The sequence below is a fragment of the Diorhabda sublineata genome, chromosome 2 (genome assembly GCF_026230105.1).
Source record: "Diorhabda sublineata isolate icDioSubl1.1 chromosome 2, icDioSubl1.1, whole genome shotgun sequence".
Classification (NCBI taxonomy): Eukaryota; Metazoa; Arthropoda; class Insecta; order Coleoptera; family Chrysomelidae; genus Diorhabda; species Diorhabda sublineata.
This window is the reverse complement of record NC_079475.1, coordinates 30,472,760-30,492,167: the sequence shown is the minus strand read 5'-3', so window position 1 is coordinate 30,492,167 and position 19,408 is coordinate 30,472,760. Positions and strand designations below refer to the sequence as shown.

At 32.7% G+C, this 19,408-nt stretch overlaps 1 protein-coding gene across 1 annotated transcript; it reads right to left on the bottom strand.

Annotated features, from left to right (window-relative positions):
* Positions 1 to 1,568: 1,568 nt before the first annotated feature.
* LOC130453196 (retinoblastoma-binding protein 5 homolog) lies at positions 1,569 to 17,824 on the bottom strand. Its single transcript, XM_056792817.1, has 10 exons — positions 17,664 to 17,824; positions 17,582 to 17,607; positions 17,078 to 17,479; positions 14,562 to 14,743; positions 11,882 to 12,001; positions 9,682 to 9,875; positions 9,413 to 9,588; positions 8,460 to 8,558; positions 6,415 to 6,550; positions 1,569 to 2,896 (listed from the first exon to the last, which is right to left on the bottom strand). The coding sequence occupies exons 1-10, from the start codon at positions 17,680 to 17,682 to the stop codon at positions 2,814 to 2,816; spliced, it is 1,437 nt and encodes a 478-aa protein (XP_056648795.1). The 5' UTR covers positions 17,683 to 17,824; the 3' UTR covers positions 1,569 to 2,813.
* Between the last annotated feature and the right edge of the window lie 1,584 nt (positions 17,825 to 19,408).

The following is a 19,408-nucleotide window of genomic DNA, read 5'->3' as shown; positions in this document are numbered from 1 at the left end:
CAATTAGTAGATCTAAAGGATCAAGTGTAACAAACAAATGGTATGTGTCTAGTTTATCTTTCTATATAAAAAAGATCCAGTTAACGTGATATGAAAGAAGATAAATTGTAGAAGTTGATCAATTTTACTGATTAAATAATAAAACCTGTTATTATGAATTTGAAAGTTCAATACTATATAAATAACACCAGTAGGTATGTCAAATTATTTTTTCCTCTACCTCTAGGCAAGATGTATATTTCCTGATCTCATTGTAAGGAGTAAAGTTGTACTTTTCTTCCCTAGAGGATGAATTTATAGAACATATGTATCGCTACGCTCTAAAACAGATCAGAAAAGTTTGTTTGTCTGCTATAGATCAGGAAAATGTATCAACGAAAAAGTTGGAAAAAATACTACTGCTAAAATTCCTTAAGAAAACGACATAAATTGTACCGAGCATAGTTTCTGAAGAGCCTCGGAAAGTTTACTTGCAAATTCTGGAGAAGACATTGTTGCTTTAAACCAACTCGCAGGTTGGAACTATAAAGCGAAAAATTTCGATCCAAATTGTACGAGTCGCTGAAGTTAGTGAAATTGATTGTAATCAGTTAAGTACGAGTACTTCCGGAGGATGTAAGCTGAATATTAATGTGGTTAATGAAAATATCATGAGATTGCTTTGGCTCCAGCTCTCACATCTAGTAGCATTCAAATAAAAACTGCTCAAAATTGCACGTTTAATAAAATATGTTGGATGCAAGAGTGAAAATAGCGTGCCTGTAAGTTGTACTGTATCTATTTCTTAGTTTTAGTTCTTCAATAAATTTTATTTGTTAGTTTCATAAATAAATTATTTAGAAATGACTTGTTGTTTGGCGGACAAATCATATATATAACATGAGAGTAAAGTCTTTTCCTTCCTTGAATGATTACTTACTTCTTGTTATTTGAGGGAGGTGGAAGAATGTATACCATGGGAGTAAAGTGCCTTTTCCTTCCTTGAATGATTACTTACTTTTTGTTATTTGAGGGAGGCTGAAAAATCAGATGTATAACATGGGAGTAAAGTGCCTTTCCCTTCCTTGAATGATTACTTACTGCTTGTTATATGAGGGAGGCTGAAAAATCAGATGTATAACATGGGAGTAAAGTGCCTTTTCCTCACCTGAATGATTACTTACTTCTTGTTATTTGAGGGAGACAGAAGAATGTATACCATGGGAGTAAAGTGCCTTTTCCTCCCTGAATGATTACTTACTGCTTGTTATATGAGGGAGGCGGAAAAATCAGATGTATAAAATGGGATTAAAGTACCTTTCCCTTCCTTGAATGATTACTTACTTCTTGTTATTTGAGGGAGGTTGAAAAATCAGATGTATAACATGGGAGTAAAGTGCCTTTCCCTTCCTTGAATGATTACTTACTTCTTCTTCGGGAAGAATAATAGCACTTTCCTCCCTTGTTATACAAATAGCTATTCTATTTTTTTTTTAAATAACATAATAATCTGAAAATAAGATAATATGTTGCATAAAATTTTGTAAACAAATTAATGTATTTACCTTAATGAATAAAATTAAAACAAGTTTACCTTGAATATTCAATATATTGTGATAATTTTCTACAATTGATACAAATATTTCAGGTACATTTGAAATAAAATAGCTTGAGATTGTTATGTGAACTTTAATTTACTTGACACTCGTTTCCAAAATTAAATGTGTAATTTCGTAAATAGAAATTTAGAAAATAGGAACAAACTCCTTCGAAGTCATTCTTCCAAAATACATTTTTGCCTTACACCATATTGTACAGACCAGAATGATGAACTTACAGCTTAGTTAAGTGATTCCCAGACACAGAGGTTTTCAATGTTGTTGATATATCTTGTGTTGGTATGGTACAGTAAGGTTTTTCTTCTAGTTCAGTTACCGTACCTATTACCGTGTTGCATGTCTCCCTCACATATATTTTTTAATGAGCTACCAAGGTAAAAATGAGGTATTAACTCCGATTTTCACGAACCTGCATCGATTTGCATGAAAATTTAGAGTTAAGCTTGACTTACCCTTATCTTCGAAATCTACCCTATGTCGATATGTGCTTATTACACTTACACCATATTGTAAAAAGTTTGGAGCGCCATAATTAAAAACCTATGAGTTATACAAAAAAAAGTTTTAAATAAAAAGGATGCCAAAAATAATTATTTATAATAATGATCTCCACTATTATTGTCGTGCGATACGCGGTTCGCGAGATATTCGATAAAACGTGTTTTTCAAGATAGCGGCTGACCTAACCTAACACCCCTGAACATATTTCAAAAAAAAATACATTCTCTAGAACTTTGCAAAAACAAGTACCCGTCGCTTGGCTTATAAATTCAAATAATCCTGTGAAGCCGTACGGAGTCAAATGCTGTATGTATGTCAATCGTGCCCATGAAAGTTTTGTTTCAAAACCTTCTCTTATGAAATTAAATATTATGAACAATGTTTTGGCTTGGTTTCGTAGTATCTGGTGCTTTAGACGTTTGCCTAATATGTGTCAATGAATGAAAATTACAATTATAATAACATCTTCTACGATTGTTCGATTTCGATCATTTCAACGTTGTGTTTGGTTTGTATGATTGAGTAACACAAAAATCATTTTTCGTATTGATATTTCAAGTGCAACCACATAAAACTTGTTTTAAATTTATGAAATTGAAGTAGCTGAATCACTTCTGGTTTTAATGAACTTTGAGATTAGTTTATACAGTCGATTTTTAGCTCCAGTCAAATTATTTAGGATTTAATATTTATTAAGAAAAGATTCTTTAATATTTAATATTTTTTCAGTCTTCCTGTTCCTTTCTTACCTCCTCCTAGTTTATCCATAGATTTATTGCTTAATAAAGGGTGCATTTCTGTAAAAGAATGTTTCTCACATTATAGAAGAGGGAGCTCATAAAATAACCTGAATAATGCAGATATTCGATTTTACTGAAGCTTTTCGTAATTCGTATTTATTTATTAAAAAATTATCAATTACTAATATTATTGATGAGAAGAATATAAAGTACAATACAATATTGAGTGTTTCAAAATATTGAATTTCGACAATTTATCATCATCTGTTGACGACAAAATGTTTACGAATTTTTTATATTACTTACGAGGATAGCTATTCATATTTATATAACAAAGGAAAAATAAATTTTAATCATTACAAATAATTTTTTAATTTTTCAAAATATTCTTCATCAAAATGAACTCACTTTTCGAGTTAACTATAAATTATGTATTTTGAATTTAGGCAGTTTTTTAATATGTTCAAATAAAATCAGAGCTGCATGTTGTGTGGTCCATCGATTGAACCTTTCTGCTGATGATTCTGCTCTTGTTTGATATTTTCAGAATGTATCCAATATATTCTAGCAACAAAATGATTGTGGAATTGACTCGTCTCAAAAAACCCTCGCAGTTCATTGCTTTGGCTGTACAGATGTTATACACATTCAATATTGCAATACACAGTCGAAGAAATCGAGCCTTCTTTTGATTATTTGCCAAGTTATTTGGAATCCAATGCAAATAAAGTTTTTAAAGCCATATTTTCATATATGATCTTGTTACTAGTCATACTATGATCGAAAATACACGATTCAACCAAATTGAATCACTTTGGTTGAATTGAGCAAAAATGAAATGAATGTTGTTACACGGTATCTGGAAAATAAATTGTTCAATAAGTATTTTTCGAAAGGTATTGTCGTGCGTTTAGAAGTTGTATTAGTATGTGATCATTTAATAAAAGAATTATCGAAAAAGATGCAAAGAAAACGCCGTAGTTGGTGGATGCGATCATGGGTATTGAAAAGACAAGCCTTAGAACTTCAAACCGTGTTGGCAGAAGAAGATCCAGATTCATACCTCAATTTCCATAACAATCTCTATTTTTATAACCCTCCGTTTTATAATTCCATAGATAGGTAAAATTTTTAAGATGTTCCAAGAACAGAGAGGGGTATGCCCTTCCTTCCATTCGAAAACTGTGGCTACCGTCTTTCCTCGACACTGCGACACGAACGAATAACTTAAAAGTGAATCGTTCAATTCTTGCATTTACACATTCATTTCTCGTTAAACCCCGTAAACGAGTATGCCAAAGGTGAAAATATTCTTTCAACGCCATTGAACAACATTAAATCATTCACTTTTATGTTTACATGGATCAATTTGAGTAGTTGAGCCTTAATGCTCAATCTAACGGTGTCACATTGCAATCTTGTTTAATCAGTTCAAGCACAGCAAGTAACAAAATGTAGCAGAGGTTATAAATTTCTACACAGGAAATTCCATTGAATTGGTATAGCCAAGGTCAAAAATATAAATCGCAGTCCTCGTGATATTTATTTTTTGGTATACAATTGAAATAAAAAATTCGTAGTATAAATTCGATCTATGCTCCAAATTCAATATTGTATAATATATGTAAATGTGTAAAAAGGTTTGCTAACACTGATGTACATGTTAGGTCGGAATTGGATGATTCCTCAACATAATCACCGCATAATTTTGATTTTTTAATTCTTGGGGTGCACAAGGCCCCGGCAGGGCGACGCGACGCGAGCGCCTTCTATTCAGCAGTCATGACAACAAGGAGTCGGCCATGTTGTTGATGCGTTTTGAGGAAAAAGAAAACACCGGATCACTGCTAGTGATAAATGGTTGATGAAGTATGGCTTTTTTGAGGGGATATGACTGACTGACTGACACACTATGATCGACCACTAAAGGTCTTTTCACTCCAATTGATTTACAGCAAATTATAATCGTGCTCATCAAGCCAGTGGGGTTAACAGAGGTCCAATTTCAGTTACTTGGGGTCTCAAATTAACATATTTTGAGCAGTATAATAATTAATACATTTTAAAGAATTCTAGAAAAATAACTTCATTTCGTTATTTAACAAAATTAAGTCTTTAAAAGGAATCTGAATTTTTTTATTAAGTTCTAGCCAAATAACAAATTATGTGCTAATTTTGCCGAGGATTCTATTTGTGAGTACCGTATTCAGTAATATTATTCCAAATTAAGCTATAATGCTGTTTAACGTATTGTTTTTTATCAATATTTTTTCAGTATACACAAGAAAGGTCATCTAGGTCTGAATTCTGATGCATACCACATTATCAAGGTACCGAGAATAGCAATCAAATGTATGCCTTTCTAAAAAAAGGCTAGTATTTCCAAAATTTACTCTGGTGCAGAAAATGTTGACATTATAATTGATTTGACCAAAGGTTATCCAATGTTTTATATCAATTTAAAATAAACTCATACAATTAACTTTAAAATAAGTTAAAAGTAAATCGATTTAGATTTTTTGAAGAAACTGAATTACATCACTGTTAACTACTATAGTCTTCCAATACCAAAAAGTCCATATTTAAACATTCAATTTTCAAAACCATACAATAGGAAGAAATATATTACTGTTGATTCTTTGTATTGAAAAAATTCTTCAATAGACGTGTTCTTAGTCCCCATTTTATTTAATATTCTGTCAATACTTTCTGTCTTGAGCATGGTGCCTTCAATGCTTGATGATGATGATGATGATGAATAACATTGGAAGAAATGAACAAAGGAAACATATATCTACATACTTGCTGAATACTACACACTAGAGAATTATAAGTCTTAACACCTGAGAGTATACTGGATAAAATCGGGGGATGTCCTAAGTTAATAAAGAAACAAGCATGAAGATACTACTAGTTTCAGACGGTCCTCGGTACAATAGTTCTTTCATATTTCTTTTAATGGTAACCACATCAAGTATATGTTAAATTCCTTAAATACTTCTGTAGTAGATCTTTCTACTCCTATTAAAAGTGTCGATTTAGAACGTTTACACTGAGAGTGTTGTTGGTATGTGTAAACAATTATCTCTAACGTGTATTTAGTACAATCCTAAGATGAGATTCGAAATACTTTCCAAAAAATTTCAATAGTACCGATTTGTTCACATCCAACATTACGAGAAATCATAAATGTCATGCAAGAAATTAAAGATAACTATAAGAAAAGAGTAAAAAATTCATTTGGTGGAAAACAAACGGGTACTTTTGATATTGAACAAATTAAATATATTCATGTGATTTTATAAAAGCTTCAAATTAAAATAAAACGATCTGCGTATTATTCTGGTTACTGCCAAATTATCACAAGGCATACCATCTTAACAAAACAAACACAAACCCATACAATAAATAAAAAAGAAAATGGAAATTAAAGTTTTCATAACATACATAATCATCAATTTATTACACAATCAACTTCAAATATCTAAATTATATACTAACAACATTCTATATACTAAATGTATAATAAAATTAAAATGGCTGCATTCCATAAATATATATTCAACTGTTATTACCTCCGTCAGAGATATTTTCTAGATGTATGTCATACGTTTTATATTTCTTCTTTTTCGCTGGCGGAGGACCGTTACCAGTATTAGAAGGCATTGTTGTATTGTCTGTCGGGGTCCAGTTGTCTTCTGGGTCTTCAATCTAATAAAAAAAAGGTCAAGTGCTTTAATAGTTGATCAATCCAGATTGAAAATTATAATACAGTCGAGTCCAGATTATCTGAACTAATTGGATCGGATGTTAATGTTATGTTAATAATGTTAATAATTTACATTTGGGGTTCCAGAGCAAGGATTTCAGTGTCACAATCAAAAGGATTTTGAAAAAGCACTCAAAGTTTCGACAGCAAAATCGACGGGAAATTCAGTCTCAGTGATGTAGCTAAATGTTTCACATGTTTTAAACTGTGTAAAACATTTGTTAGGTTTTTTCTGCCTGAATGATTTAATATTGATGCTGATTTTCTCCTTGCAACCTCAAATTTAGTTCGTTCGTATGATTTGTCAAATCGACATAGAATTCTAATTTCCACAACCATTCACTATTTCCTTAATCAATACAAGGGCGATGCTTCCCATTCAAACAAATTGTTATCTCTGTTCGAAGTTCAAAAAAGCGTCGAAGGACTTTTCTGGAACTAAGCCAGCGTATGACGCGGTAAGTCATTTGTCGGGGATATGATGAAGTTAACAACTGATATGACTAATCTTAGTACTTCAGACAAATCCTAACATTTTCCACACCAAGGACTTTTAATGAATGATACAATGCAAGACTAATGGTTTTGAACCACCATCATTTCCTACAACTTTTTACACAAGTGCGACCACTCCTTTATTTTTATCGCACATGTTTTTGCCTCAATTGGTCGTGATATATTTCAAGTTTTTCCATGAAAAGTTCTTTTTATTAATGTCATTTTTAACTCCCTTAAAAGTAACTATCCAAGTTGTCGTGCTGTGATACTAACAATATCAAGAAGTTCTTCATAGATTTTATCTACTCCACAAATAAAAATCAACACCTTAGTAGTATCTGACACATCAGTTGACTCATCCAAGGCTATAGAAATCATTCAAGATGTCTATTTTTGTTAGACAGTTGAGATGATATATTTTCTTCAATGTCTTGCACTTTACGAGACACAGTGTTTGTTGACAAACTATCACCTTTCAATAAATTGACCTTTTCGGGGCATATTTCTTCAGCTACTGCGATCAAGCATTCTTTTATCCTTTCTCCATCAGAGAATGGTTTTCCACGTTTTGAGATTTCATGGGCCACACGATAGCTGGCGCGAGTTGCAGACTCTCGCTCAGTATTTGCTTTGTTAAACAAAGATTGGTGCGATTTCCTATATATTTAGAGTAATTTTGAAGATGTTTCGATGCATAGTGACGTTTAATTTTACATTCTATGGTTTCATTAAACACGTTAGACTTAATTACAAAATACTGAAAGTTCCATTTATCTCAGAACGCTCAACATTCACTGTCTATTTTTCGCTTCTTTTCCATACTAATAACTCATATATAAAAACAAGTCTAATCAAAATACTCTAATGCTAAGGTGTTACTTTCGTTTCACAATAAGTACATTCGCTTCCTTAGCCTTTCCCACGCAAACTCACTCGCAATTGCGTCCGAGCGCCGCCTCATCGCGCCGCTAGACTTTTTCTTCCTCTGCAATTATCTAATCAGAAGTACATAGTATCATTACTAGATGTCTTTACGTGTCACAATACACAATAGTAATTAAAAAGCAAAAAAGCCTATGACAGGGGGCGACAGAAAAATTAAAATTGTTTTAACTTTTAGAACATACCGAAAAAATTATTCTGGCCAGAAGGCTTTAAAGTTTGAAGAACTGCTGCCTCCACATTCAAACTTAAAGAATTGGGTTTTCCTAACTATTTTAATATTATCTATATACAGCTATTAGACAAAACAAATTAATAACTTTTAAATCATACATCAAAGAGAAACAATATAAATAAATATATTCAAGTCAAAAACTTTACTGTAATTTCAACGGCGATTTTTCAAGTTACCTCTGGTGCTATTGGTAAAAATTGTAAGCAATCTGAGCTTTCGTTTTCTTCATCAGAGCTACAAAAAGCTGGTACAGGATCAACAGTTGAAACATCGATCTGAAACAACAAACATATAGATAAATGTTTGTATTTTTGAATTTGTATTCTTGTTTTTAAGTCTATTTTAGTAAACGACATGTTTTTTACCAAATATTAAGATGTCTGTTTTATGTAAACAGCAAAAGCATAAAAACATATATTATAATAAAATGCAAAACAGAAATTAAACATCAAATGTTATACATCTATCAATTCTAAGACTTTCACGGCAATTATAAATTATTTTAACACTTTGACTGCCATCTTGTATTTCGATATCGGCCATCAGAACCACAGTTTTTTTGTTTACAATTACTGTATACAATGCGGCAGCAATATTGTCTGGCCTATTAAAATATACTTTAGATTTTAAATAACCCCATAAGAAGTAATCGAGAGGAATCAAATTAAGGAATCAAGCCGGCCATTCGATTGTTCTACGTTTTCCAATCTACCTATCTAACCCAACCTCGTTTAAATAATTTCTAATTGTATGTGTGAATAAAAGAAAAAAGATCTAAGAAGTAAGAAACTTGGCAAATGAAATAGCATTACGTCAAATACAGCAGAAAATTGCCAACACTGTAAAAATGAGGCTAAAAAGTAAAACTTTTCACATAATTTTTGAATTTACTCGGAATTTTTTGTATAAAATGATCATAATCTATTAAAATTATTGATCATTTCTACATCATATTTAAACTTTGGTTGCGACATGATAAAATTTTTTCGAACTACAGAAGAGGAAATAATAAAAAATGTATAACTATGTATGAATAATAATAATTATTATGATGACTTTTATAGTTATGCACATCTTCCAAGTCACGTCCATTAATTTGATATTTGAAATCATATATATAATAAGTTACCTCCAAGTCAGTCTCTTCTTTATCATCTCCACCGCTTGCTACTGATTTATCTTCATCTGCTAAGTCAAATTCGCTTTCTCTTTCTTCAAATTCGACATTTTCGTCCAATTCTTTGAAATCTGGAGCAAATGCCGACCAATTTTCTACTTGATTCTGTGCCCAAACACTAACCACACCTGTCAAAAGAGGGCGATTCGTTAAGAAAGAAAATTGTAACTGAAAACATGAATGAAACTATGTTAACTGAAGAATTTGAGATTCTTTATTACCCGATGATATACTGGCAATTATTGGTCTCACAGGATGCCAAGCTACATCTAAAAGTAATTCTCCTTTTGTTCCATGAAGAATCTTTACCAAATTTCCAATTGATTTTTCCCATAAATAAAGAGCGTGTTGTCTAGTTGAACCAGCACAAATGTATTCTCCATCTCCAGAAAAACAACATTTTTTCCACATGGTTCTAAAAAAAAAGCAATTCGTAGTATGAACGTGAACTGAGAAAAATTGAGAGCAATTTTAAAAACCTTGAATAAAGAAAAATGTAAAAACCATGAATAACAAAAAATGTAAAAACCTTGAATAACAAAAATGGAAAAAACCTTGATTAACAAAAAATGTAAAAACCTTTAGTAATAGTAAGCAAGGATTTGGGTCAAACTCACAGTATTTAATTTCTGACAATGTTTTCATTCCAACAGGCTTACAAATTTTAGCAACACTTTGAGAGTTGAATGTTACAAACAATGATTCTGTATAATATTTTTTCATCATTCTTTGTGCTTACTCAATTATTGGTTTCCTATCATTATTATAAAAGTCATATATACAATATTTTTTGGTATACAATGGTTGATGGCCTTTTGATGTAAAAGTATCAATAACGTTTATTTCTCTTTCTCAAAGTTGTAACCACAAATTAAAAATAATTGTTTTAAAAAAGTTGAGTCTTTAAAAATTACACATAAATTGGAATGCGGGGAGCTTATTTAATTTATTAAGATGATTATATTTTTTACTGTAATGTTTTTCTTTTTTTCTATATACGATTTTTATTCGTGTGGTGAATTAATAGACACTGTCTCTTACATTCTTCATTTATTTAAATAACTTACACTACACTTAACTAATTTATATGATTCACTTATCACTATCACTTGATTAACTTGACACGTTGGGCTCCAATCAAACTTGATAAACTTTCCCCTAGGCCCAAACATTTTTTTGTGTTGGGGGGTGGATCCAAGGAAAAATAAAGTAAAAATTTATTTAAAAATTTAGCGCTAAAACTTCCTCCAGAGCCCAGAAAGGTTCTATGAACCGCACACAAAAAAATATCATTTTTCCACTTTTTATTCGAAATAAATCTTGTCATTATATTTTTTAAAAGGTACACCCTACTTGCAAAATGGAAAATCAAAATTTTGTTTCCTTTTTTATCCTTTGAACGATGATTTATACTTTTATGTGAAGTGTACAAAAATGTATGATATATTTTATATTATTTGTAAATTATAAATATTATAATTATTATTTGAATTATGTTGAAGGAAACAAAAAAACAAGAAAAGTAGGGTTTTTGTTTTACAATGGTGTTGAAGATCATAACAAAAAATCAATTGTAGGGTGTTTCAAGGACCCAGAACACTCTAATCAAACTGTGAAAAATATTTAAATAAGGTCCCTTGAGCTGTGGAGTAGGTTTGGAATAAAATACATCCTGTGGTCCGTAGTATTGCTCTGGGATGTGGAGAGTTCAGTTGCATGCCTATGAACCGCACCGGGGCTCAATGTGTTAAATAATTTATTTAAATTCTTCGATTACTTTCTACTTCAGTCTGTTCACTATGACTATTTATTATAAACTAAACTTCTTTACACAAACTCCTTATATATCCCAAAATAATTATCAAAACTTATAGAAAATAAAGAAGAAAAACAAATAAATAAATAGACCTTCCAAGAAATTATCCAAAAGAAACAATGTAAATAAACCACCTGCTATACCGAATTTTAGAATTCCACTACACTTAGGCAAGACCGGCTCCAGGGCGGAAACGCGTTTGTAACAATACTAAATCGCATTACCAGTTTTTAAGTAAATATATTAAAATCATATGGTTGTGTCACATTAGTATTGACATCCGAACATGTATTGTCTATTTAGGTCGAGTGAGAAGCGTGTTACATTTCATACAAGACAAGATTGAATTTTTTTTAACCAATAAACAAAATACTTTGCAGATTCAAACCTCTTAAATGTAAAGTAAGCACAGTGCAAAGTATATCACTTTCAAGAGAAATTTGCTTTAGAATTTAGGAAACATATGCAAATAATTACTGTTCTGTTTGAAAGAATTTTGCTTGATTAGTATCAAAAAATTAATTTTTTAGCACTATCATTCATAAATAAAAACTTATATACTCTGTATTTTTAGTTCATTTTAAATAAAGAAAATTTTAACTTACTTATTCACTAAGTCTTGTAATTTTTGAATCGGTTCCGGTTCACCATCTTTGCCATATGTTAAAATTTCTTTACTGTCATACACTCTTATCACTCTATCTGCTGTGTTTACTAGAAAACAGCTGTAAAACAACAAAATTAAGAAGATAATTCAAATATTGTCATAAGCACAATATAAGTTCACTGTCACATTATACTGTCTTTGATCTGTCTTAAAGGACCAGATAGTGTAATTGTGAGTAGAGAGTAGTAAATAGTGTATCAAGTATGAATAAACCCTTAACTGCAATACCTCTGGCGCCAATCATAGCTTTCATACTGGGACGTTTGTAACCCCAGCCACATAATCGTCTATTCCACGTAAACTAAGCTGTTTTTTATCGTAAAAAAATTATATTTGTACATCAACTCCTCTTTTTTACGACAATATATGTGCCATGCAATTTTAGTCATTTATCAAACATCACATTTTTTTATTACAAACGTCATTTAGTACTGAAAATTCATAAAAAATAAATCAAGGAATGAAGAAAAATAGTCAAGTTAATTTAAAAACATATTCTATTCAAATTTATTCGATGAAAATTATAAATATTACATTCCAGGACATGCAGAACATAAAATGGTGTTCGTCACAGATGGATGTTCGCAACCTGCGCAACCTTCGTTGGGTTTTTTTGTCATTTTTGCGTGAGCAGTTGACACATCTCACTCTTTTCAATAATTTTACCCGTTCATAGGCTCTTTCTTTATGAACATCTAGGCCCAGAATTCCAGCAACGCCGATGTTCAAGTCACGGCGCTAAGTGACCGACTCGTACCGTTTGAGCAGATATGGCTTGACCAGGTGCAGTGAAATATGTTCAAGGCACGCTATCGAAGAACACTTCTCGTTGCAGTTGACGGCTTTAAAATTACACGCCAACAGAATCCGAGAATTTACCATAGCCTGGTCAATCATGCCGTAAAAGATCGACAACGACATAGTTGGTCAAAAGTATCAGTGCGTCCTTTTGTTTTATTGTAGTGACGAATTATATTAGGCTTCTTATCAGTTATCTCTGTCATATGCGTGTATAGAGAAAATAGAAGCACGATTTGTTTTTTTGGCGTGTAATTGACCAGTGACAGATCATTTGTAAGGCAAAACTTTTAGTTTGGTGGTGACTTGGAAGCACCTGGGATCTCTCTCTTATTCTTCCGTATTTTTCCCATAATTGTCATGTTGTAAGGTATAGGCAGAGTGTGCTGTAGTAGTGGTACCAACATAAACCAATTGTCACATGTGAGTGAATGGGAGTAAAAACAACACAGAAAAAATATTCATTCAATATACTCCATACATCTGAAATAAATTGTATTAATATAAAAAAACTGCTAAATGTATGTCACAAAATGTAGATGAAATATGAAAGAATATTTACCAAGTAAGATGTTTCTGTATACATTTGGAATAAACATCTGCCTCGAAAACTCAATAATTGTTTATCAATGGGTAATTTGCTGCTAGGTGTATCATTACCTCAAGAAAACACTGTAGAGCATAATACCGTTTTTTTTAACCAAAGTTTGTTTTCATCGACATCTGATGAAGTCCTTGGTAATATAAAACGCCAATATACGCTCTGATCTCAACAGCGTCAGTCACATGATGGTAACTTTCAGTTTTATTGGCAGGCAAATTTCTTCGATATTTGTGGATTGAACAATGATATTTATCATCACTTTGTTGAAAAGTATTTCCCAAAACTGTTCAATAGTGTCTAGTGCTTCAACACCACCAGTTGGTCCAGGCGGAATTTTCAAACTGCGCTCCATTTTGCCCTCTCATTAACTCTCGCTTTTTCTCATCCTACTTCAATTTCGTTTATTTTTCTTTTCTCTTTCTGTCCCGTCTGTATTCCCCTTCGCCTTCTACTCCCCTCTCTTTATTGCCTCTCGCTCGCTACTCGCTCTTTGTTTCAGGCGCTCGTATACCCCCGCTACCTGCACCGCCCTTTTCTATAATGTTTTTTTCTTTTCTACTATGCATATTATATACCTATAGTACTAACCTGACCGACGCTCAGAAGCTCTTGATTTCCATTTGTAGCCATCTTTCCCTTTCAAAGTTGAACATGCTGCTGCAAACTTGCATCTTCCATATCAGCATCCGAAGCCTCGGAATAATCAGAGCTATGCTCAGAAACTTCATCGCTTTCATTTTATTCGCTTTCTTTCATCAGCACAATGCTGATGACCCCCACTCCAATTCACTCAAAACATACTGACGCACTTGACCTATCAGTAAGTATACTAGGCGGAAAAGCAACTGTCTATCACTAGATGGTTTCCAAACATTCAGGGAGGAGGGGATTTGAAAAGTATAAGGTCCAGTCATGAACGATCTCAGTGTGGCAGCTAATGGTTACAAAGGCGCCAGAATTTAAAAACTTGTAAGCTTGGATAGATTACAAACTAGCTGCAAGGTGATATGATGCACATTTAAAAATGTTACTAGATTTTATATGAAATAAGAGGTCTGTTCGCATAAGATTTGATATGGGTTTCAATACTTGCTAGAGAAGATTGTCATTATTATATTATTGAAAGGTGTAGATACACTCTGGGAGATATTTACATTGTAATAGTCATAAATTTGTGTAGGTGTAACTATATGGAAAAATAAATGAATATACTTACTCTCCCCTTCTGGCAAATTCAATACTTCTTACAGCAGGAGCACTAGACGATCCTAACATTATTCTAAAACTAGCTTTCACTTCTAATGTATTGGAATTTAATACCAAAATTTTACCCTTAGCATTTCCAGTGTAAACATATTCTCCTCTTCTGTCAAATGAACCAACTATGTTCAGATCTCCCTAAACAAAAAAATTATTTTAGTATTTAAATTAATATAGTTTGTGAATACTGTTTCCATAAGGGCAGTACATAGTCTTGAAAAGCTAGCAGTGGAAAGTAAGCAAAATTAAAAAACTTTTACAAGAGAATTTTTTCCTATTTTTCCACATCTGATTCCTCATAAATAACATTGAAGCTAACTTTATAGTAACAAAATAAATATTTAATAAAAACAATGAATCAACTCGTTCTAGGCCAAAAAATGTGTTACAAATTGATTATAAAAAAATTAATTCTGACATTTCAACCAATTCCTCAGAAACAATATCAACAACAATAATTTTACATATACAATATCAAATCACGTTATACCAGAAAATTTGTTACTGATTAATTGTCAAAAAAAATAATTTTATTGCTTCATTTAATTCCTCAGACTCGAATTTTACTGGAGCAACAAAAAAAATGTTTTTGGTAAATAATTAGCAACAAAGTCTCCAATAAAGTTCATTCCACTTCTTCTGACTTCTCACTATACAAGTGTTTCTGAATCTTCAACATAATTGAATATGAAGAAAAAACAGTGACTAAATTGTGAGTTGTTATTTCCTATTAGCAAAGTGTTCTTGTGTCAGTGTGTGTTTAGTATGAATATGACCAACAGTTTCAGAAATTCAAACATAGTTGGCATAATATGTTCTACGAAACTAGTTCAACCAACTAGAAGATCTAGATGAGCAAGTATATACAAATGATACATTATAGAGCAAAAAAATTGCTCTGGTACCATTCTATTCTGTAGAAATTGCTCTGGTACCTTTAAATCATGTTTATGAAAAGAGATTGGAAGGAATTTTTAACAGGGTAGGTTTAAAATGGGTTTATAAATCCAGCTATACATTAAATTCTTCTTTAGTATGAGTTGTTTTGGTAGATTTGATGAATTCCTCTGTAGCTAATGGATGAACTTTATCGTGGAGTTGGGTATTACCAAAAAAAGCATGCATGAATTTTGTCATGGCTGAGGATTTTTAACAGAAGAAAAACAATTGTATTGACTTCACTATAGTATTTGACTTACAGATGCTCCCGAACTAGCTTTTAATCCTAAACCAGCTTTTTATTGTCTTATAATTCTTGTTTATAATAAAAATAAGGCTGGTTTTATATGTAGTTTTTTTTGCTTAATCCTAAGAATAAAATATCAGATTTGGAAAAGAGCCATACTCATATAATAAATATAAATAAAGTGAAATTGTTTTTTACAGGAGAGACTTCATTGGTGGGAAAATTTAGAATAAATATGTAGGTCAAGTTAATCGAATAGAAACAGTATCAAACAGTGTAGTACATAGTATTATAGTGGGAGGCCAAGTGCCTTTAAGCACATAGGCTTTCTGATATGTCCTTATTGGCATTAATAAAGGCCGATGTCCTTTTAGAAGCCAATCAGTCGCTTTGGCATGAAATTTTTGAAGTTTTAAGTGTTTGAACTGCACTGGCGTGAGTCTTGGGCATTCACATATCATGGTCTGCAGATTCATCCTCCTCCATGCAGCAGTGGCACTCCAGATAGTTTGTTATGCCCATGGTGTGAGCAATTGATTGTTAATAGAGGCAATATGTTCATCTATGTGTGCCTTTGCTTGTCTCATGTCATATCCGCCTTGCAAGCAGACTATCGAAAGATGCAATAGTAACACTTTTGGCTATACCAAGAATGGGTTCCGGTCCCATTGGTGGATTTGCCAATCCCAGTCAGGCAAGTGAGTCTGCTTTATCGTTGCTATTGTTACCCAAGTGACCGATCACTCAAACTAGCTGGATCTTGCAACCATCTCTCAACAGCTTTGCTAGGACTTTCTTGCATTGCAGCACTAGCCTAGATCACACCCTTAAGGTTATTCAAACAGTGTAATTGTGAGTGTTAATGTAGTAGTAGTAGTAGTAGTGGAAATACTCTGTTTAGTAACATTCACCTTATCTAAGTGGGGCTGGAGAAATATCTTGAGTCAGTAAGCTTTGTTTAATTGAAATTTGTTCTTAAAAACAGTTGGAGCAGTAGAAATCTTTTATATACAAATAAGTAGGTATCTAAATTATACCTGGAAGCTGGTATTTCAACTCTTAAGGTTAACCAGCATTTAAATAAGACAGTAAAAACACTATTTTTAATAAGAACCCAGCAGTGAATGTAGATTGAAGATTCATGAACCAAATCTTTAAAAATATTTCTATTTTGATTTTTAATGTTTATATTTCATCTCTATATATATTTTTTTTTTCAAAACACACCTTATAACCATAAATAACTGTACAAAAAGATATTCATTACAAATAAGTTCTGTACTTACATCTTCATCAATTGGCAAAACTTTATGTTCTCCATTGATATCAACTAGAATTGCTGGATGTTTCATAGGACATACTAATAGCTTTTCTAAACTTCTTGGTTGAAACTGAACTTTTAAAATGGGACAAGGAAACCTGTATTTTTGTTCACAATCTCCAGATAATATATCCCATATGCAAACTGTATTATCAGTGGAAGCAGAAGCAATTTTGTATCCATCTCTTGACCAGCTTATACTGCATACAGGATGAACATGTGCGGAGATTATTTTTGCTATTCCTCGAGTAAGAAAGTCCCATATTACTATACGTCCATCATTGCATCCAACAGCCAGAAGAGTACCTCGTTTATTAAACTGACATGTAACAGCAATTGAGAGGGAATCTAAAGTACCATCAAATTCCTAAAAATAATTGAATTAATTAATAATAATACTTCAAACAAAATTTACTAAAAACTAATGTGAAATTGTGTACTAAGTATAAAATGTGTATAAAGTACTTACTTCTGGATAGTTTTGTCCAAATGATTCTGAAAAAATCAATAAAAATGAATTAACCTTATTGAAATATTGAATGAATACATACCTAATAGTTCCAAATTCATATTTTTTCGTTCTTATAGTTAAAAAACTTGAACTGATTCAAAAATAAATCAATTATACATAATTTATTCAAATCAAAACACCGGATAATGAAATTTGCTGTTGATATTTTTTTCTTCTTCTTATTACAACATACTTTATAATGAAGAGGTAACTGCGAGTCATGTCAAGAATTTATTTCTACAAGCGATACATATTCAGCTACATCTTTAGATGCAAATTATAGCGAAGAGAAAAATATAAAGGTTCCATGGGGTTTATTGAGCCATATCCTTATAATTATACTGTAACTTCGGACGAGAAGTGGCAAAATAACTAAAATGATTTAAAAGGATAAAAAAAGGATTTACGTCAAAACGGTCTAGCGTGATCATACACGATTGAATCTGAATCATTGACAGCGAACCTAACCTAACCTCATATTAATAATCACAACATAGGAATATACTTATACTATACAGCTTATACTTATACTCTGTTTATGTTTTCTCAGAAAAACCACGCATATTCTCACCAAATAATTCTAGCATCTAAGAATTTCATTAATACAACCTGACCATAGTGTCATGGGAGCAAAAAGGCAAAAACCTACTGCTTTTGACCTCGGCGTACATCCCCTATGAGGAGAAAGATCCACCAACAGGAGCTATCAGAGACATGGTTCGAACGGCTGGAGCTCAGAGAAAGCACATGGTGACAGGATGTGATGCCAATGGACACCACACCCAGTGGGAAAGCAAGGATATAAACGAAAGAGGTGAGTCAATACTTGATTTTATTCTAACCACAGGTCTTGTTATTTGTAATAGGACTAATAGGGGAGAAACACCCACCTTTGCGAATAGGAGGACCTAGGATTGATCTAACTTTGCCCACTAACTCGGAGGGTTTAGCGATTGGGAATTGGAGGGTAACTCCCGAATACGCGTTCTCGGACCATGGGAGAATATTCGGTTCGAAATCAACCGCGAACCAGTGGCAGGGAAACCCTCAGGAATCCTCGGAAAACCAACTGGATGGGATTCATAGAGATCGTGGAGACTCGACTGGGACTTGAGACCCTTACAGCCCTCGATTGAGGAGCTCGAAGAAACGGTTGGCACACTGAGTGATATATTATTAAAAGCCTTCAGGAAATCTTGTCCGATTAGCCGAACACGCAAAGAAACCAAATCATGGTGAAATGCGGAGTTGAAGTAAAAAAGGGCAGAGACTAGAAAGCTGTACAATATGGCAAAGCAAAACAAAGATGATAGCCATTGGCAAGCTTATAAAGCTAGCTTAAATTGCTATAAAACAGATATCAGGAGAAATAAGATGGCAGGAATTTATGGAATCCATAATGGAGACCAGCAAAACTGCAAGGCTCAGGAAAATGCTCTCAAAGGACCCTGTGGTCTTAGGAAGCATAGAGAGGCCAGAAGAACGTGGACTGAGTCCTGCAGTGAAACACTAGAGCTACTGATGGAAACTCACTTCCCAGGATGCCAGGATATCGAAAACCAAATGCCAAAGAGACAAAGGGAAACGATTCCAGAGCACAATGAGAAGTTGATTAGAAGAACAATCACCAAGGAGTGGGTAGCGTGGGCGGTGGGCTCGTTCGGACCATATAAATCTGGAGAACCGGACAAGATCCTGCCGATCACGTTGCAAGGCTTTGGGTGAAATAATAGAAGTGCTTATTGAGATCTTCTCAGATTGCCTACGGCTCGGACATGTTCCGAG

Bases quoted from the DNA above. Each gene is read 5' to 3' on its own strand.
- LOC130453196 (XM_056792817.1), bottom strand. The intron at 9,876-11,881 runs GTAAGTTAAAAT...CTTTTTTTTTAG, and splicing joins TTACAAGACTTAGTGAATAA to AACCATGTGGAAAAAATGTT. The intron at 9,589-9,681 runs GTAATAAAGAAT...CTCTTTTGACAG, and splicing joins AATTGCCAGTATATCATCGG to GTGTGGTTAGTGTTTGGGCA.